The 17980-nt window shown below is 36.3% G+C and overlaps 1 protein-coding gene across 1 annotated transcript in view; it reads left to right on the top strand.

The window, feature by feature from the left end:
* Nucleotides 1-17980, top strand: part of MYCBP2 (MYC binding protein 2) — a 197842-nt gene that overhangs the window by 116370 nt on the left and 63492 nt on the right. The window contains exons 45-52 of the mRNA XM_074168975.1: nucleotides 935-1107; nucleotides 1880-2024; nucleotides 2693-2905; nucleotides 4469-4524; nucleotides 5063-5178; nucleotides 6903-7000; nucleotides 11181-11297; nucleotides 12053-12193. Coding sequence (XP_074025076.1) covers nucleotides 935-1107; nucleotides 1880-2024; nucleotides 2693-2905; nucleotides 4469-4524; nucleotides 5063-5178; nucleotides 6903-7000; nucleotides 11181-11297; nucleotides 12053-12193 — 1059 coding nt within the window. The remainder of the gene's footprint in view (nucleotides 1-934; nucleotides 1108-1879; nucleotides 2025-2692; nucleotides 2906-4468; nucleotides 4525-5062; nucleotides 5179-6902; nucleotides 7001-11180; nucleotides 11298-12052; nucleotides 12194-17980) is intronic.

The raw sequence follows: 17980 nt of genomic DNA on the forward strand, positions 1-17980 counted from the left end.
AATATGACTGCAGGTGTTCTGGATTGATGATATATTTTATTTGTTGTGGTGGCTGCTAACGCTTGTCAGTAGCTCCCTAATTGTATTCCCCTAGCTGATGATGCATAGTGAAAAAGGACTTTCCACAGTCTTTATCTCTGTCCTAATTATCTTCAGGGCAACTGTTTTGAAATGTAGTTGTCACACTACTTGCTGGAAAAAATGTGTCGGTGCTACAGTATGACACCATTGCATAGGCCTTAGATGACAGAACAGTAAACAGAAGCTGTCTAGGAGGAATCAGATGTTCCTTCAAAAGAAATACTTTTTTCAGCAGTCTGTTCTTGGACCCTCTCTGTTCTAATTCAAAACCTGAGCTAGGAGTGTGCATGCGATAATGGATTCATTTTCACTTTTAGTCCTGTCTGTTAAAGATTTTTCTGCATCTTTCTACCTCCTTTCCTTTCTTGCAAAGAAGGGATTTCTTTTACTTTGTCTCACCCAAAATATCTTTTTTAAGAGATCTTCCATTCTACAAATTATATCTCTAGCTTTTTATTTTCTTTTGGAACATGCTCATTGGTCACATTTTAAGAATTACTTTTTTCATTCATTTCCTGGTCACAGTTCAACAGTTGAGGATACTCTTAACATGGAAGTTCATGTTACCTTAGTCTTTTTTCCAGAAATTCTCTCTCAACGCAAGCTCCTTTAATCTCATATGACATAAATTATTGTTTTATAGACTGACCTGACCTTTCTTTTTAACTTTTCATCAAAGTTTATCCTGTCTTCTACTACTTGCATGGTTTTCCGTGCCCAAAGTATCTGTGCCACTTGTATCATATTATGGGAAAATGTCTACATGTAAGATACTGAAAAACTGTTCTGTCTCTGTCCTTTCATCCCCCACCCCTGCGGAAAAAAAACCAAAACCAACCAAACAAAAAAAAAGGTGTGCAAATCTCACTCCGGCATTCTTGGGAAAGGCTTGGCATTATCTCACTCACCAACCATTTTGGAAGCTCTTGAAGGAAATCTTCCACTGCAGGTACAAAGCAATGAGCAGTCATTTCTGGAGGATTTCATTGCTTGTGTACCAGGATCAAGTGGTGGACGACTTGCAAGGTAAAAAATTGGTGTGCTGCTTGAATAAAACCATTGCTTCATAGTTGTAATGTTTCAGTTTTGCAACAAAATAGAAAATGTTTAGTTGTATGTTAAATGATGATCAGAGGGATGGAGCACCTCCCCTATGAAGACAGGCTGAGAGAGCTGGGGTTGTTCAGCCTGGAGAAGAGAAGGCTCTGGGGAGACCTCGTAGCAGCCTTCCAAGATCTGAAGGGAGCCTACAGGAGAGCCAGAGAGGGACTCTTTGTCAGGAGATGTAGTGACAGGACAAGGGGTAATGGTTTTGAATTGGAAGAGGGGAGATTTAGATTAGATATTAGGAGGAAATTCTTTACAGTGAGGGTGGTGAGGCACTGGAACAGGTTGCCCAGGGAAGTTGTGGATGCCCCATCCCTGGAAGTGTTCGAGGCCAGGCTGGATGGGGCTTTGAGCAACCTGGTCTAGTGGGAGGTGTCCCTGCCCATGGCAGGGGGGTTGGAACTCGATGGTCTTTACGGTCCCTTCCAACTCTAACCATTCTATGAAATTTCAAAACGTGTGCACTGTTACTTGTCTATACAGCTTGCTATAGAACTTTAATAGTTACATCGAATATTAGTTACGTAGAGCTATTTGACTGTATTGTTTCTATTTATATATTAGGTAAAAGCATTTAAGTATTCAGACCTTCTGCGCCCTTGCTTAGCTGGAAGTCATTTTTGTACAGAGTAGGAATTTATCTTTTGGGGGCCTGTAAAAGTGTAATATTAAGTGTTTGTCTTTGCTGTAGGTGGCTTCAGCCAGATTCATATGCTGATCCTCAAAAAACATCATTGATTTTGAATAAGGATGACATTCGATGTGGTTGGCCAACTGTTATTACAGTACAAACAAAAGACCAGTATGGGGATGTTGTTCACGTGCCTAATATGAAGGTAATTATTGTCATCTTGGCTGTTCTTACACTTCATCATGCCTTCTTTTAGTATTTGTTGTAGATATTCCACAGAATACTCCTGTATAGGGCAGAAAATGGCATTTGTAAATTCAGTGTAGTCAGACTTTCTTACCTCTAAATCCATAAAATTCTCAAATTCTGTATGCCATGACATATGCCGACACCATTTCATGCATAAGTCAGATAAAATGTGTTAAATGTACTGATGTACTAGGGTGACAGAACAAGCCAAGATCCAATTTGGCCACTTCTGATCCAGATTGAGCGGGCCCCGATGACTCACTCTGAAACCTGTGCACTTGTTTGGAAGGCCCTCTTCCCTACTTTGAGCATTTTCTGTTGTGGAAGGCTTTGCTAGACATATCGGACTGCGTGCTCCTTCCCAGGGAGTGCTCTGGGATTGGTAGAACTGACACCGGCCTTTACTGATCATGCACAGAGTCGGTTGGGTGCTTCTCTCCTGTACGTCCATGTTTTTCAGAGATGCTGTACTTGGCTTTACAAGGTGTTTAAGTGTAGACAGCTGTCTACATAGTGAGTGCTCTAAGCACTTCTGTCACTGTACATTATCGGATCTAAAAGAATGCGTGTGTGTGTGTGTGTTTCCTCCCTAAATCATCTTCTGTATTCCACGTCTTATTGCAGGTAGAAGTCAAAGCTATTCCTGTTTCTCAGAAAAAAACATCTTTGCAACAAGAACAAGTTAAAAAGGTGCAACGGATACCAGGGAGTCCTGCAACAGCTGCCTCCCCTAACAGTGATATGACCTTTGGGGGACTTCCGTCACCAAAGCTTGACTCCTCCTATGAGCCAATGATAGTAAAAGAAGCTCGATATATTGCTATTACAATGATGAAGGTAAGTTGCTGTCACTTTAGGAATGTAACTATGCAATTCGGCATTCAAAGTGTGTAAAGGTACGCAAAGGAGAAAGAAAAATGTATATTTCAGTTAGGTCACAATCTAAAAATAAATTGTTTACAAATTACTTTCATTATATTTAACTTCAGCAGAAAACTAGGTGCATGAAAAGGGCCAATTGCCTAAACTCTAAAGTAGTTAAAAACTGAATTAGCATTTTAAAAGAAAAATTGTCTTTAATTTTGATTACACTGATTAACAAACCAGTCTGAGTCACTCAGGAACAATGAAAACAGCTATTGAAATGGTGGAGGGGAAGTCAAACCAGTGTTATCCACATAGAGTTGGAGTGTTGCAGTGAATCTGTATTAAAAACTGTTGCTAGTGAACATAGGGAAAAATAAGATCTCAGCATAGTCAAAAGACTGTATGACTGATTTGTGTATCAATGTATGAATATTACACAACATCTGTTGAAGCTGGCCACTGTCAATTGTATCAGTTCAGAGACTTTGCCAGCAGAAACTGGTAAAAGGTAAAAAGTGAACAGTTAGTATTGATCTGAGTATATTTTTAGAACGCACGATACGTTTACATATGCATAACATATTGACCCAGTTAGGAGATGCGGCATGATGTGTATAACTAGCGGTTAGACAACTTAATACGAGATGATTAATCAGGACTTAGGGAAGGATAATACTTAGTATAATCAATATGGACTTATGGGGGGAGAATCAGCAAACTATCATCTTTGACAGTGTACAGGGTTGGTTTTTTTAGAGAGTTTAGCGTTGCAGTAGCTACATGTAAATAGTGCAATTTGGCTACTAAATAGTGTCTTAATGGACCAATGAAGAAGCTATGAAATAAATATGGTGTACAAAAAATAGTTTAAAAACTTGTTAAATCACTTCTGAAAAGATATTTAGAGTAAGGGAGAGTGTATATCAAGTGTGGTGTACTTATTTAGTTGGTTTTTTTACTTGGGGTACTCCGAAGATCGCTTCTTGGCTTGATGCTGCTTGGTATTTTTGCCAGTGACTTGAAGGGGAGCGGGAAATACATTATTAAATCAAAACTGGAAGCCAGATGGGGTTTTTAATAACCATTGTTCACAGGCATCTGCTGCTGCTTTTCCAGTAATTGTTAATAGACTTGCTCACACAGGTGTTACGGTGATAGAACTTGCAACGCATTAGAGACTCTGCAGTAACTGACGGTGGAGCAAGTCAGGGTGTCCAGAAATTAATCTCTAGATTTGATGGACCCTTTGAATGAGGAATGTTTGATGTTAGCTAGCTCACTTGTTAGTAGTAGGTATCTTTATTATCTAAATAATGGCAATTTAAAGGTACTTGTTTCATGTATGTATATATGGATGTGTGTTTCTCTTCCTGTGTTTTGGAATTGGTTTCTGTTTCTGTGCTCAATGCTTCTGCTGCGTGTAAAATTATATTACTAAGTTCTTCGCAAAAATAACTCTGCTTTCTTTATTAGTGACTTTAATGTAATTGATAACTATTGATTTTATGTTTGTTGAAATTCATCTCTTTATAGGCATATGAAAATTATTCTTTTGAAGAACTACGCTTTGCTTCACCAACGCCAAAGAGGTAAATGTTGAAGAATTGCTTTTTAATAGGGACTAAAATTAATATGTCCTGTCACTTCTGCTTACATCTGGAGTCACAAGCCTTGACTGCCGAATAATCTTGTCTAAAGGTGGAAACACTACAAAAATAGTGTTACTTTCGTTTCTTATATTTAGATATTTAATTAAATTTAGAATTTTAAGTTTTATAATTTAGACAATTGAATTTAGATATCTAATTAAATTTAGAATTTTAATTAAATTTAGAGAATTTTCTTAAATTTAGATATTCTGTTTAAAATCTTTCATTCTTAGTTGTTTTAATGTTGATTCCTTATTTGTATTAGCTATTATTTGAATATTTTCTTTAATCATTTGCTATAAATAAATGTGGTATAGAGGTTTATAATTCTAAATAATACGGGATTAGTACATTGAATGGGGAGAAGTGGTATTTCAATGATCTGAAAGAAAAAAAAAAAGTGTTTCCAAGCTATTATCAATTATTTTCAAGATGACAATAATTGTTTAATAATTTTAATTGTTTTGTTTATGCCTAGACCCAGTGAAAACATGTTGATCAGAGTCAATAATGATGGTACCTACTGTGCAAATTGGACTCCTGGAGCTGTTGGTCTCTATACCATCCATGTTACTATAGATGGCATTGAAATAGGTACTTAATTATCACTGTACTTAAGTAGAAGTTTATATTATATCCCGTATGTATACCAATAAATGTCTTGGCATTCGTAAGATTTAGTATTAAAGTTCATAACAAAATGTAGCTCCCAAGTTTTTGTTCAGAAGCCTTCTATCTAATTTCCTCCTCTTTCTCAGAAGAAAAAAGACCATGGCTATTCTCTCCTTGAAATAGGAATATATTTGGCAAATCACGTGTTTATAATGTGGTTGGACTACAAGATCAAAAGAGTTTCGTATTCTCTACTCTGTTCCAAGAAAAATGTCTTGTTTCAGAGACAAGAGAGTGATAGAGATGTATAGTTAAAGGAGAATAAAAAACAACATTGGAGAACCTAGGAAAATGGAAAATTGTTCCTGACCACGCAGGAGTAAATAGTGTCATTTCTTCTGTGGCAAATTGAGAAAGCATGGTGTTAACTGAAACTTAGGATAGAGTTTCATTTATTTATACTAATTTTAAATACGTTGCGTTTCTTGCATCTTTTAGTTGTGTTTTAGCTATCTTGCTGGTCCTAAGGGACTATAAGATATATAAACCGTAGTTAAAATCAGCTGTTGTTATATTTTTACACAGATTCTAACATGTTCATTCATTGCATAGGCTTAACTTTTAGAAATGCTAAATAGAGATTTTAACCGTAGTTATTAAACAGGTGTGAGTATCCTTTAATACTTATCTATGCCATCTTTCTTTGATGCTACTTCTTCTCTAGTTCAGTCATAGTATCTTACTATCTCCTCTCAAGCTTTCATATACCCGTGCTTGACCCATAATTCTCTCCATTTTTAACCACTTAAGTCCTAGAAGCACTTAGTTTCTTCTATGTTTCAAGCCTTTTGCTTTCTTTATACTTACAGATTCCTTCTGTTACTGACACACTTGTTTCAGAGAATAGTAATGAAACCAACAGGTTTATCACTAGGTCTGGTTACCTCTTCTCAAGTTGTTACTCTTCAAAGGGTGACCCTGTAAAATTAAACAAAACTCTAAAAAGATCTGCTATTAAGTTTTTATAGTTTGGTTTTAATGGTGATTGCTGTAACAATTTCTTTTAAGATTATTACTCAAGGTTATAGCTGTCTATTACTTAAGCTTGAACTGCTTCTTTGCAGGTATTTTTGATCATGCTCTGAGAATTTTACTGTGTTGAGATATTTTCCAGCACCTTCTGGTTTTATAACACTGTGGGTAATTAAAGATGCTGGCTCTTTACATTATAGGCCCTTTCTGGTTGTGTAACTTGGATTCAAAAGCTCCGATGAGTTCCTCGCGTTTTGTGATTAGCATCTGCAGCAGTAGAGCATGCATAAGCTGTTGCCACTCCAAGAGCTTTTACTTGCACCCCTCAAACATTTAACTCTTCTGTGTTCACCATTCTTTGAAACGTACCTCTACGAACACTATTAGGATACCAAATTACCTGGCAGTTCTGTGTACACAAGGTATGACAGATACCTATTAACAACATCAAATTATATATCTGTAAATTTCCACATGTGAAGATACAAATGTTGAGAAAGTAATCCTTTGCGCTAGGAAGCAACTGCAGGTGTTGTTTATGGCAGACAGGTAAGCAAGTGGTTATTTTGCCTAGTCTGAGTTCTAGCACAGATAAACTGAAGTTACTGTTTGACTGATATATCACCTTAAGTTTATTTTTTAAAAAAAAAAACTTAATTTTTGTTTGTTTATAGATGCTGGACTAGAAGTGAAAGTAAAAGATCCTCCAAAGGGAATGATACCTCCTGGAACCCAACTTATTAAACCAAAAGCAGAGCCTCAGCCAAACAAGGTTTGGAGAACTGAAAAAAACCCCCAAACATACTTATATTTGGGTGGGATTTTACTGTTGTTTAATGCATACTTAATTGTGTTATAGAGTTGCAGGACTTATGGATAGTTGCAAATCACTTTAATGTGCTGAATGGAATGAAATTGATATACTGGATAATGTGAAAGATACTAATTTCATTTTCTTTCTGTCTATTAATAAAACTGTTAGAAGTTCTACAGAAACTCCCTTAGTCTTGGCTTGTCACACAAACGTTGTGCAGCCATTATGATGAAAGCCACAGATTGTGGTCTGCACTATTATTAGGGTTTTTTTTTTAATTTTACTATGAAATTAATTGTACAAAGGGCTTGACAAAGATTTTGTCTGATTTATGATAAAGACCTTTTTTCAGTCAATATAAAACCCCAAAATCAGTTTCTTTAGTGTTGTCTTCCTTTCTTAAAATATCATGATTTTATTTTTAACAGTTATCCCTTCTGTAGCTTTTGACTTCCTCATTTCACCTTACCATTCCACCCTGAAGGACTAAAGTAGACACAAATAACGGAGGAAAGCTGAAAGGTGATGTGGCAGTGCTATAAGGAAAATGCCCGGATGAGGGAACCATTTTCCACTTTCTCTAAGATACAGAGGGAAAGGATATTAAAGAAGGCCCTGAATCTCTTTTTCATGGAATAAACCTGTATTAATGTGGAATTTTGAAATACCACAAGGTTATCCTTCCTTGTCTTATTACAACTTCAAAGGTGGCTAAGAAATACGTGGTCACAAAAAGGATCAGGTTTTTGCCAACTTTTTACCTGTACAGTGTGTCCTGGTTTATTTGGTTTCCAACTTTCTGAATAATCTAGAGACAGTAACGTTGTTGTACTGTTCCCCAGTCTGTAAATGCATCCAGTGTCTGCTTCTGCCACTAACAGGATTCTTTTCCCTGCACCCACACCTCAAAATAAAAATAATAATTTTACTGTTAGTTTCCACCCAATTTTTTTCTCCCTCATTGCAATTTATTTATTTAAAAAAAAAAAATTTCTCTTGGAAGGAAGACTTCCTCATTACTTCATTATCTTAATTAACAAAACTCCGAGTTCCTACTGGGTGAGATTCATCTCGTAGAACTTGTATGATGATCAGCTTGTTACATTGTGGTGTTTGCTGTCACTGAAGTGGGACACGGATCTGGTCTAAGAGAGAGAAACTGCTGGATGGGAGTGCTGTCTTTCTTTTTAGTTATTACAGTGGGAACTGAGGTGACTGGTTCATACATAGTAGCTATATTTTTGTTAAGTAATAGTCTTCATGCCTGTTAAAAATACTTGACAAAAGTTAAGCCTCTGGTGTTCCGAGGCATTTACCTAGTGTTCAGTCAACTCCCTGTGCTATTCTACTTTCACGTCTTGTTTCTTGTTCCAACCTGTAGTCTGTTTGAAAGAGAAACCGTCTTTCTGTCCCGTATGTAGTGTCTGTAGAGGCTGCTGCAAAAATACACTAGACCTTTCATGGTAAATCATTTTTCAGTCTTCTTTCTTCTATGTTGTAATAAATAACGTAACAAACCAGGTTAGAATAATTCTTTGTGTATGAACAGCGGTATTATAAATAACATAGAAAGGTAATTATTGTACTGCGCTCCATGCTTCTGAAGCCGAGAACAAAGACATGTATCAGTCAGAGACAGTCCAATGTACCAAATCATGCGTCGCTGAGAAAAAGGGCTTAGTTGAGCTCTAGAAGCTGCTGCTGCTTCTTTGTCTGCCTGAAATTTCATACAGTTATAACCAAAGGACACTAGCAGTGTTTTCTCAGTGGTGATCTGTTCTCCACTAGGAACACCAAAATTCATTAGTCAAACATTACTTGAATCGCAAGTTGAAAAACAGGTACTATAATTACGAGTTTTGTATTGATTTCTTCGTTCTCTGTTATTTTAAGTTAGATAAAACTCTGGTTTTCCTGTCCATCCAAGTTGGTAAAGGAGATTATCATCTGTGTTCTGGAGTATACGACCCATAACTGCTGCCTCTTCATTGGCTGTGACACTTAGATTAACTAACTTGCAGGAAATTCCATCCCACATCCTATTGAGGGAAACATTATCTTTCAAGACATGTACATTGCGTAATGTAATTTGGGATAGCTGAACCAACCAGAAGAAATTTAGCTGAGTTGGAAGGGCCAAAACTGGTGCCAGAATGATTGGTCACTAACGTGTTTTGACTGAACAAATAGCTTGCATCAATCGAAGGGAAAAAAAAAAAAAACCAAAACAAAAAAAAAAAAAAAACCAAAAAAACAAACAAACAAACAAAAAAAACCCACAAAACACCAAACCCAAAAGGTCTGAGCAGGGGATGGCTTTTGGCATCCCTTCATAGAAGGTCAACCCCCTTGTTAAGGCTGCTTTATCCTACACAACGCACCTTTCTGTGCTGCCAGGTAAGAAGGCAGAGCATCGAAGCTCTTGAAAACTGCTGGAGAAAAACTAAGGGAGATGTGCATGTTAATTGCTATGGCTTTCTGCATTAGCCACTTCTTTTAGTTGGAGTCCAGTTTGTGTGTGCTCCATGGAGGAGCTGACTCTGGGGGTGTTACAGGATAGAGTTCCTGAGCTGTTGTGCCATAGAGAAATATCCCAAGCAAAGAGGTGCTGTATCAGAAAGAAGACTCAGGCAATTAAGTTTTTCATGATGGTCAGAAATGAGCACAAGAGAACCTTTTATCTCTCTTCTCCTGTATTGTCTGTCAGTGGATCTGACCCCCAAACAGTTTGTAGTTACAGCTTGAAGTTGTCTGTTAACTAGTTAGCTGCTGCAAAGGGGAAAAATGCTCTTTACAGGCCTGTGTGTATCTACATCTTGAGTACGAGTCCTTCTCCCTCTAAATTCAAGTTTTTTATCAAGCTAGCCAGCCCGTCATATGATTTTCTGAAGTAACGTTTTGGGGTAATAATGCAGGGACCCCTAAATTGCAAGGCTTTGTTTATAGGCTTGTTTATGTTGAGAGTGCTCTAAGCAGTGATTCAGCCTTATATTTTTACAAGGACCTTGGAAATCTTTCTTTTGCCTGTTGAGAAAAATCTAAATCCTTGGAGTAACAGGATTGTTAGTAAGCAAAACCTTGCACATTTTGGAGTAAGTTACATTTAAAATTCTTTACATGCTTCTATGGTTTTTTGTTTTTGTTTTTGTTTTTTTTAAATTAGCCTTAAAATGACTACCACTTCTTTAAAATGAATAATTTTTTTAGGGGAAAAAAGCAAACTAATTTATGCACTTAGCTGTTACCTTTCATCACCTACCTATTCCTGAGTTTATTCTTTCCATATCATTCTGTGCTTTACGTTAAGTTAAAGATTGAGTCCATACTTCCGTTGATACTTTTTTTCAATTTTACATGTGGAGTTTGAAAATAACCTTCCAAGAAAAAGGTTTTATACCACATGCATAGAATATATGCACTTCTTAAAACCAGAGACCAAAAGGTTGGCTTACATTTGTTCTCTGTGAGACAGTTGCCTGATAATGTGTTTGAATGGTGAAAAAAATCATAGTGAGTAAAAACTGGAAGATTTTGGAGGCTTGTAATAAATCAAACTGGGAACAAGGAGCATCTGATCTAACTTTTCCTGTGAGAAAGGGAGAAACTATTGAAATAGCTATTTGAAAAATAAAATCAAGTAGAAAGATCTGTTCTTCTTCTATTTTTAAATGGCTATTTAAACTCTTTAGTTAAGGAAAATACCCAAATTTTGGCCAAAAAGCTGACTAAACAGAATGTTATGGTTGCGCAAGTGAGAATCGGTAATCCCAGGTTGATCAGTTACTAGAAATACTCAATTTGAAAAGGCAAAACCCTTGAAATTTGCAAGAGTGGATAAAAGGGGGGTGGGGGCAGTTTAAAGATCGGAGGCTTGTACTGAATATTGTGTGGTATAACAGAGATCTTTCTGAGACTGAATCAGTGCACTTCTAAGATTTTTTTGGAACATTATGATTTTATCGGTTAGGGTAAAGAAGTGCAGTAATACACAGCAGCCATGGGAAACTAGCAACAAACTGTAACTCTAAAACTGCCGTCTCGTCACTAGCATTTCAGAATCTGTTAAACCTATTTCTTTTTACTCTGAGAGCTCTGTTCCAATTTTTTCTTCCTTACTGTCTTCCTTTGCTTCTCTTAGGTTCGCAAATTTGTGGCCAAGGACAGTGCAGGGCTTCGTATCCGTAGCCACCCTTCCCTTCAGAGTGAGCAAATAGGCATAGTGAAAGTCAATGGATCCATCACTTTCATTGACGAGGTAATAAGACATTTCTGTTGAAAATTGGGCTAAGATGTAAAGTTAATTCATGCAAATGTTTTTTTTTTTCATGTTTAGATGTACAACTTAAGAACATGAGTATAAATTGCAAAAATCTAAATATTTACTAATTTAATTTTTCAAGCTGTCATTTCCGTTTAATTTACTGACTTGAAAACCTGTATAACAAACTTTTGAGACTCTTATATGAGGACACAAAATTCCTAGTGTTCATCTTATAATTTCTCTAAGGATTTAGCTGTTCCTGACTTACTATCTCAACTCTACACAAAAATTCAGATGTAGGTGTCATTTTCATTACATCTTTCACTTACACTTCTGAAAGATCACTAGTTATTAGGCTACTATGCATGTATTTTTCTTACAATATAACTTTATATACAAGGAGTATTTTTGCAATTTACTAAGCTGTATCAGCAGTGGAAAAAAGGAAAGTGGGGAGCTTGTGAAGGCTTGGCTTTCTTTCCTCTTTTCTCTCAAAGCAACTCTTACTATTGCATGATCCGATTTAAATTTATCTTTGCACCTTGCCTTCTAAAAAGATATGCCTTCCATTGCTTTGAAATTCTGATTTTGTCAGTATTTCTCTTTACCTGTCCCTACATTTTGTCAGCGTAGTGAAGATCATTACTTCCTTGCTACTATTGTCTGTTTGTCTGAAGTCTGTTAGTCCTTACTAGCTACGGAACAGTTACAGGAGGGCATGGCTCGTTTTTGTTGCTTGTTTCCCATAGATCCACAATGATGATGGTGTTTGGCTGAGGCTGAATGATGAGACAATAAAGAAGTATGTTCCTAACATGAATGGTTACACTGAAGCCTGGTGTCTCTCTTTTAACCAGCATCTTGGCAAGAGCCTTCTGGTACCTGTTGACGTAAGTAAAAGGTGCCTTTGAAAAATATCCAAAAGTACACTCTATCCTCATTACAAGACTTTCTTTAATTAAGGCTGCAAATGAGTCCTGAGGTAAACAATATTTTAATTACCAAATACTACATTGTATGTGTTTGCATTTTTGAGGGCTATTGTGTAATGAGGGTGGAGTGTAGAAAGGTTTTTGAGGCTTTCTATGTTGAAGCCTCTTCTTGTGGAACAGAAACAAAAGTGCAAGGACCTCTATAACAGCGTGCAAAAGTGTAATCATATTAGATTGTGGTCTGCACCAGCTGTTTCTGATGCAATATGTCATCATCCATAAAGTAGCTCGCCGATGTGGTGATTTCAGAAGAGGCTTGCAGCCTGCAGTGAGTCAATGCAATTGAGGCTTTTTTAAAAGTATTTGAAGAGTCCTTTAGGCTCTCTTGGGTCTTGTGTATATTTTTTTGTGAGTTTTACACCTGAATCCTTGAGTTATCAATTTATTAGCGAATGAAAGAGTCCCAGAGCATCAAAACTGAGTAAAAAAAACAATTTATAAGAGTAAGCATAATTTATCTGGATAACTTTAATGGCGATCACCATCACTACAGTTCAAAGGTTGCACTTTTTCTGTAAACAAGATACAGCTTTAAAAAAAAATAAACACAAAGAAAAAAGTACATTGGCTAAACCAGTGTTTCTCAAAAAAAAATCTGTGAAAGTGCAGGCCTTTCTGGCTCATCTGGTTTTGTGCATTCCCCAGAGTGGGAAGTAACTTAGTTTCTTCAGAGCAGAATGTGAGAATCAGATCTACTTGCTAACACAGCTGTTCAGATTTGATTTGCCCTCTTACATGAGCGAGCTGCTGCTGCTGCAGTTGAAGACAGTTAACGAATAGCTGGTCACATTAAACACTGGCAGCCAGTAATGTCACCCTCTTCATGTTTTCCAGTCATAGAATAACTGAGATATTCCCAGTTCCAGTGAAACTGGGCTGTTTTCTAATAGCCAAATCTGGCAATTCATGAACTTGTGGCTGCAGCCTGTGTTCTGGCAAACACTCTTATGTGATGCAACTAGATCTTCTTCCTGTTCGCCTTCTTGACTATAAATTATTTGTTGATATAACTGTGTGGAGATTTTTTCTTATTTTGGGGAAGTACTTTAATATTGCATTTGGCAAGTAAATTATTGCTGTACTCAGTCATCAGTCACTTGAACACTATGATGGCATAATTATCCAGTTTGTTGTAGAAAATAAGAAAAAAATGAAAAAATACAAGCTTTGCTTAAAATCTTACTCGTATTTTTGGCCTTAGAAATTGATACTCATTAGGAAATAGCTATAGTGTACTGTCACAAAACATTAATATATGTATGCAGCAGTATCATAAGCCTGGATGGGTATTATATTTTGTTAGATTTTATTTCATTTTTTCTATTCTTTATTTTTTTTTAACTTGCTGAGGGGAAAAGATTGAGCTTAGTAGTCATGTACCTACTGATTGGCACATTTCAAATGCCTCTAGTATGCACTTCTAGAGAAGAACATAGCCTGTGCTCTCTGAGAAAAGCTTGAAAGGAAATGGCTGTCATAAATAAATAAACTGAGTATTCAGTCTTGATAACATAGTCTTGATAATTCAAAGTTCATTTGAATAGGTCGGGTACAATTAAATTTGAAAATTAGCATTTAATTGTCATACCTTCCACTCTAAATGCTTCTGTAAAGTTCCAATAAAATGTTACAGATCTTTTTTTCTTACACAATGTCTGTGAATTAGTTTTGATACCATTTGAACTATTAGGAGTTGGTAGATACTACTAATTTTCTTTTAACCAGTTATATTGCATCCTTAATGGTGCAAAAGTGAAAGTAATGTGTTTCCTTAGCTTCTAATCAGTAAGCAGCCAGTGGCCAACATAGAAAAAGTCTTACAAAAGCAACTATTATAACAGTGTAGCTATGCATAATAAGATGTGTTTTGAGCTACTTTCAGATGGAAGGTCGCTTTGCATCTCTTTCATATTTTCAAATTTTTGAAAGGACTTAGCCCTGAAGCTGTTCAATGTCATTATGTCCATATTTAAGTATTAAGATTTGTTGGTTTGGTTTATAATAAGAAGAGGGGAAAAAGGGAAAAAAATGTTCTCTAACATTTTCTTTCTTTCTTAAAGGCCACAAAACAAAAGTCAAGGTTCAGTGGCTTACTTTTGAATGCCTTAGTCTTTGATGCTTGCTCTTACGGCATTATGCACCACACGACTTGATGAAATTCAGTAAACTCTTTTGCAAACTCCTGATTTTTGTAACTTAGCTTAAAACTCTCCTGCTAAATCTTGATCACATAAAGTGATGCTGCTTTCTTAGTAGAAAGTTTTAGACTAAAATCTCTTTTGAAGTGATAACTGATTTGAGAATATTCAAAAATATGTCTGTCTGTATCTAAACTGTCCAAGAAAATTATGTCCCTGCTCATTGCAGGGAAGGTTGAACTAGATGACCTTTAAAAGGTCCCTTCTAAGCTAAACTGTTCTATGATTCTATGACAAGAACTATACTTTTATTAAGTTTTCAAAGTTCATCATGCAGTCTTCTAGGGGTGAATGATTTGTGCGGCAAAAGATGTTCAATTAAGCAATAAATGCTAAAGGTTCTGTAGATGAAATTGTGAAATATTCCATATCTGCTCATGCTTTTCTGTTCATTCGGGTAACCGAATGACATGATGAGCAGAATGTAGTAAAAAAAAAAAAAAAAAAAAAAAAATCTGTTAATATACAAGATTTTTGGAATCCAAAGCTCTTCTACCAGTAGTGGTTTCAGAAGAAGGAGACAGACTGGAAAATGTCTCTCATGTGACTGAAAATACAAATGGAAAATCAAGTGGCTGAATTAGTCATTCAGCCAATGCCACACTGTTCAAAGGAATGCCACATTACTTTTATTATATTCAATTTTTATTCAGCTTACAAGTGTGCAGACTTGGCAACTCCGATTATGTTACTTTGTCACATTTAAGCATACAGGCTTTTTCTAATCATTCCTGAAGTAAATAAAATCTCTCGGTAAATTTTGTAAAATATAATTAAGGTATCTTTTTTAAAGAAAGCTTGAAGAATTCTGTTTCATCACTGTAGTAATAGAACAGTGAACACACACAAGAGAAAAAAAGTAGAATTTTTCAGCCTTTCGTCCTCCTGGCATATATATTGTATTTACAGTTTAACCATATATTTTATGATAAAGCAAATATTGAGTATCTTAGATCTCTTAAATATGCTATTTCTCTATGTTTTGATCAAAGCCATTATATTTAAAGAAAAATGATCACAGGAAAGCAGAGATCTATTGTAGCTGCCATACTGTTTATTTGAGCTGTGGTCATTTAACCCTCTTAAGAAAAGCTGTACAGTCAAATCCTTTCATGAGGGGCTGCCGTGTAGCCATTGATCTAACATTGAGCATCCAATCCATTGTAGGTAATACGATTATGAGACTATGAATTTAATAGATGCTGGTTTTTGTATAGGAGTATGAGTCGTGATAGATTGCTGTTTTGGATAAGCTGTTTCCTTCCCTAGTAGTTAATTTTCCTTCTGTCTTGTGACATGAGGAGAGGCTTAGGGGAGACCTTACTGCTCTCTACAGCTGCCTGAAAGGAGGTTGTAGCAAGGTGGGGGTCAGTCTCTTCTGCGAAGTAACAAATGATAGGATGACAGGAAACACCCTAAAGTTGCACCAGGGGAGGTTTAGATTGGATCTTAGGAAAAATTTCTTCACCAAAAGGATTATCAAACATTGGAACTGACCACCTACAGAAGTGGTTGAGTGACCATGCCTGGGGGTGTTTAAAAGACAGGTAGACATGGTGCTTAGGGACATGGTTTTGTGGTGGTTTTGGCAGTGTTAGGTTGATGGTTGGACTCAATGATCTTTAGGTCCCTTCCAACCTAGACAATTGTAAGTTTTTGAAAAAATACTTGTTAAGTTCTGATAGAGGGTGTTACATATAAGGGACAGTTACGTATGCATGATTACACATAGTAGAAAGGTATATACAGCAGAAAACAGTACACACTGGGGAGAAATAGAATTTTACCTTGGCTAAGCTCTGGAACTTGACTTTTTTAAAATAATATTCTGAATATGTTTTTGTTACTTCTTTTTAAATATCAAATTTTATAGGGAATACTGTACCCTACTGCCCAGTTTTACTATTACATTCCCCAACCACCATAGGCAAACATGATTGAGAAACTGCAGATTTTTTTCAGCCACTGTTGCAGTGGAAGAAAGAACCAAAATTAGTATGTAGATTGCAGTGTTTGATCACAGAACCTCACAAAGCTGAATGTTCTGTGGAGGCATTGAAGGACATTCACAATAGATTTCTACCATTGCTTTAGGCATAATGGAAAGCAATTGGAGAGAAATTATGGTGGGTAAAGTGTCAAGATGGTTGTTTTAGGTAAGCCTTAGCTTTGAAAAATAATTAATTGAGATTTTAAATGCTTCTTAATGGTCTGCTAATTTCTGGTCACAAAATGAATTAATTTAGATTTAATTTTTTGATTTCTGAAACTTAACCTTTATTGGAAGAAAGTATGAATTCTTGAAATTATTTTTAGTTTTTTGGAAGGGAAGTCTTGAAAGGAAAAAATGAACCAAACCTACAGATGGTAGTATAAGGTCTCAATATAAAGCTTGTATGTAGTAGTTTCTTCAGAATCAAAACTTAATTCTCAAATGCATGACTGATCTATTCATGTCATCTGGCATACGGTGTGCTAATAGCCAGGGACATCTCAAGTTCCCAGAGCAAAGAAGGGAACTTAGTTTGATCTGCGTGGTATTGCTAAGCCAGCATGGTCCCACTTCACTGCTGTTGGTTTCTTTTTTATGTTTTATACATACAGCTTTAGAGCATACTAAAGCAGATTTTTGAAAATATACTTAAATATTTTAGGTATAGCTGTTTCTCTGTACAGTAGAAGTCCATCACAAAATATGAGATACGCTGCAAAGTAATATCGTTAGTCCATTAAACTCCATTGGATGCCTATGGAGTACGCTCTTATTAGGCAAATGTAGGCTTTTAATAGTTGTCATAGTTTTATGCCAAATTGTTAAGACATCACTCTGCCAATCTTCCTATCTAACACCTTCCCCAATGCCCCAAAACACATCTCACTGTGTGCATTGGTACCTCTTTCAATTTTGGGTAGAGGTACTAAATTCTAAAGAAGTGCTGGTGTTGGGTCATTTCCCTGGTTTTGTCAAAATTGCAGGTTGTTTGTATGACTGAAACTTGATGTAAGCAGAAGTTTTGCGAACAGTATGTAGCTAGATGATTTGCTTCTGTCATGGGATACAAGCACGGTTTTACTTACTCTTAACGTGTTAATGTTTTTTCAAGGAACACAGTGGAGGCGCAGGCCAAGGGTGGTTTTGTACTGTTTCTGCTTAAAGGGGTTCATTGCCTTTTCTTTAACTGCTGTTAAATTTTAATGTGACTGCTGTCCAGGGATTTCACTTGGTTCCCCTGTCAGGATGGGGATAGGAAATGATTTTGATACCTCTCATCATGTGGATAAAATGGTTACTTTGCGAAAGGGATTCTGTTATAAATACCGATTATTAATTCTACTGTATATGTACTATTAATTCTTTCATTTGACAGGAACAGTGAAATGTCTTTGAAATTAGTAGAAACCAGTTTACGGAGAAAATACAGCTTCTTTTTCATGTTTTCCGGTGATTAAAAAATGCTGTCCTAGCTGTTCTGTGAGAGGAGAAAAT

Source organism: Numenius arquata, chromosome 1 (genome assembly GCF_964106895.1).
Source record: "Numenius arquata chromosome 1, bNumArq3.hap1.1, whole genome shotgun sequence".
Lineage (NCBI taxonomy): Eukaryota > Metazoa > Chordata > Aves > Charadriiformes > Scolopacidae > Numenius > Numenius arquata.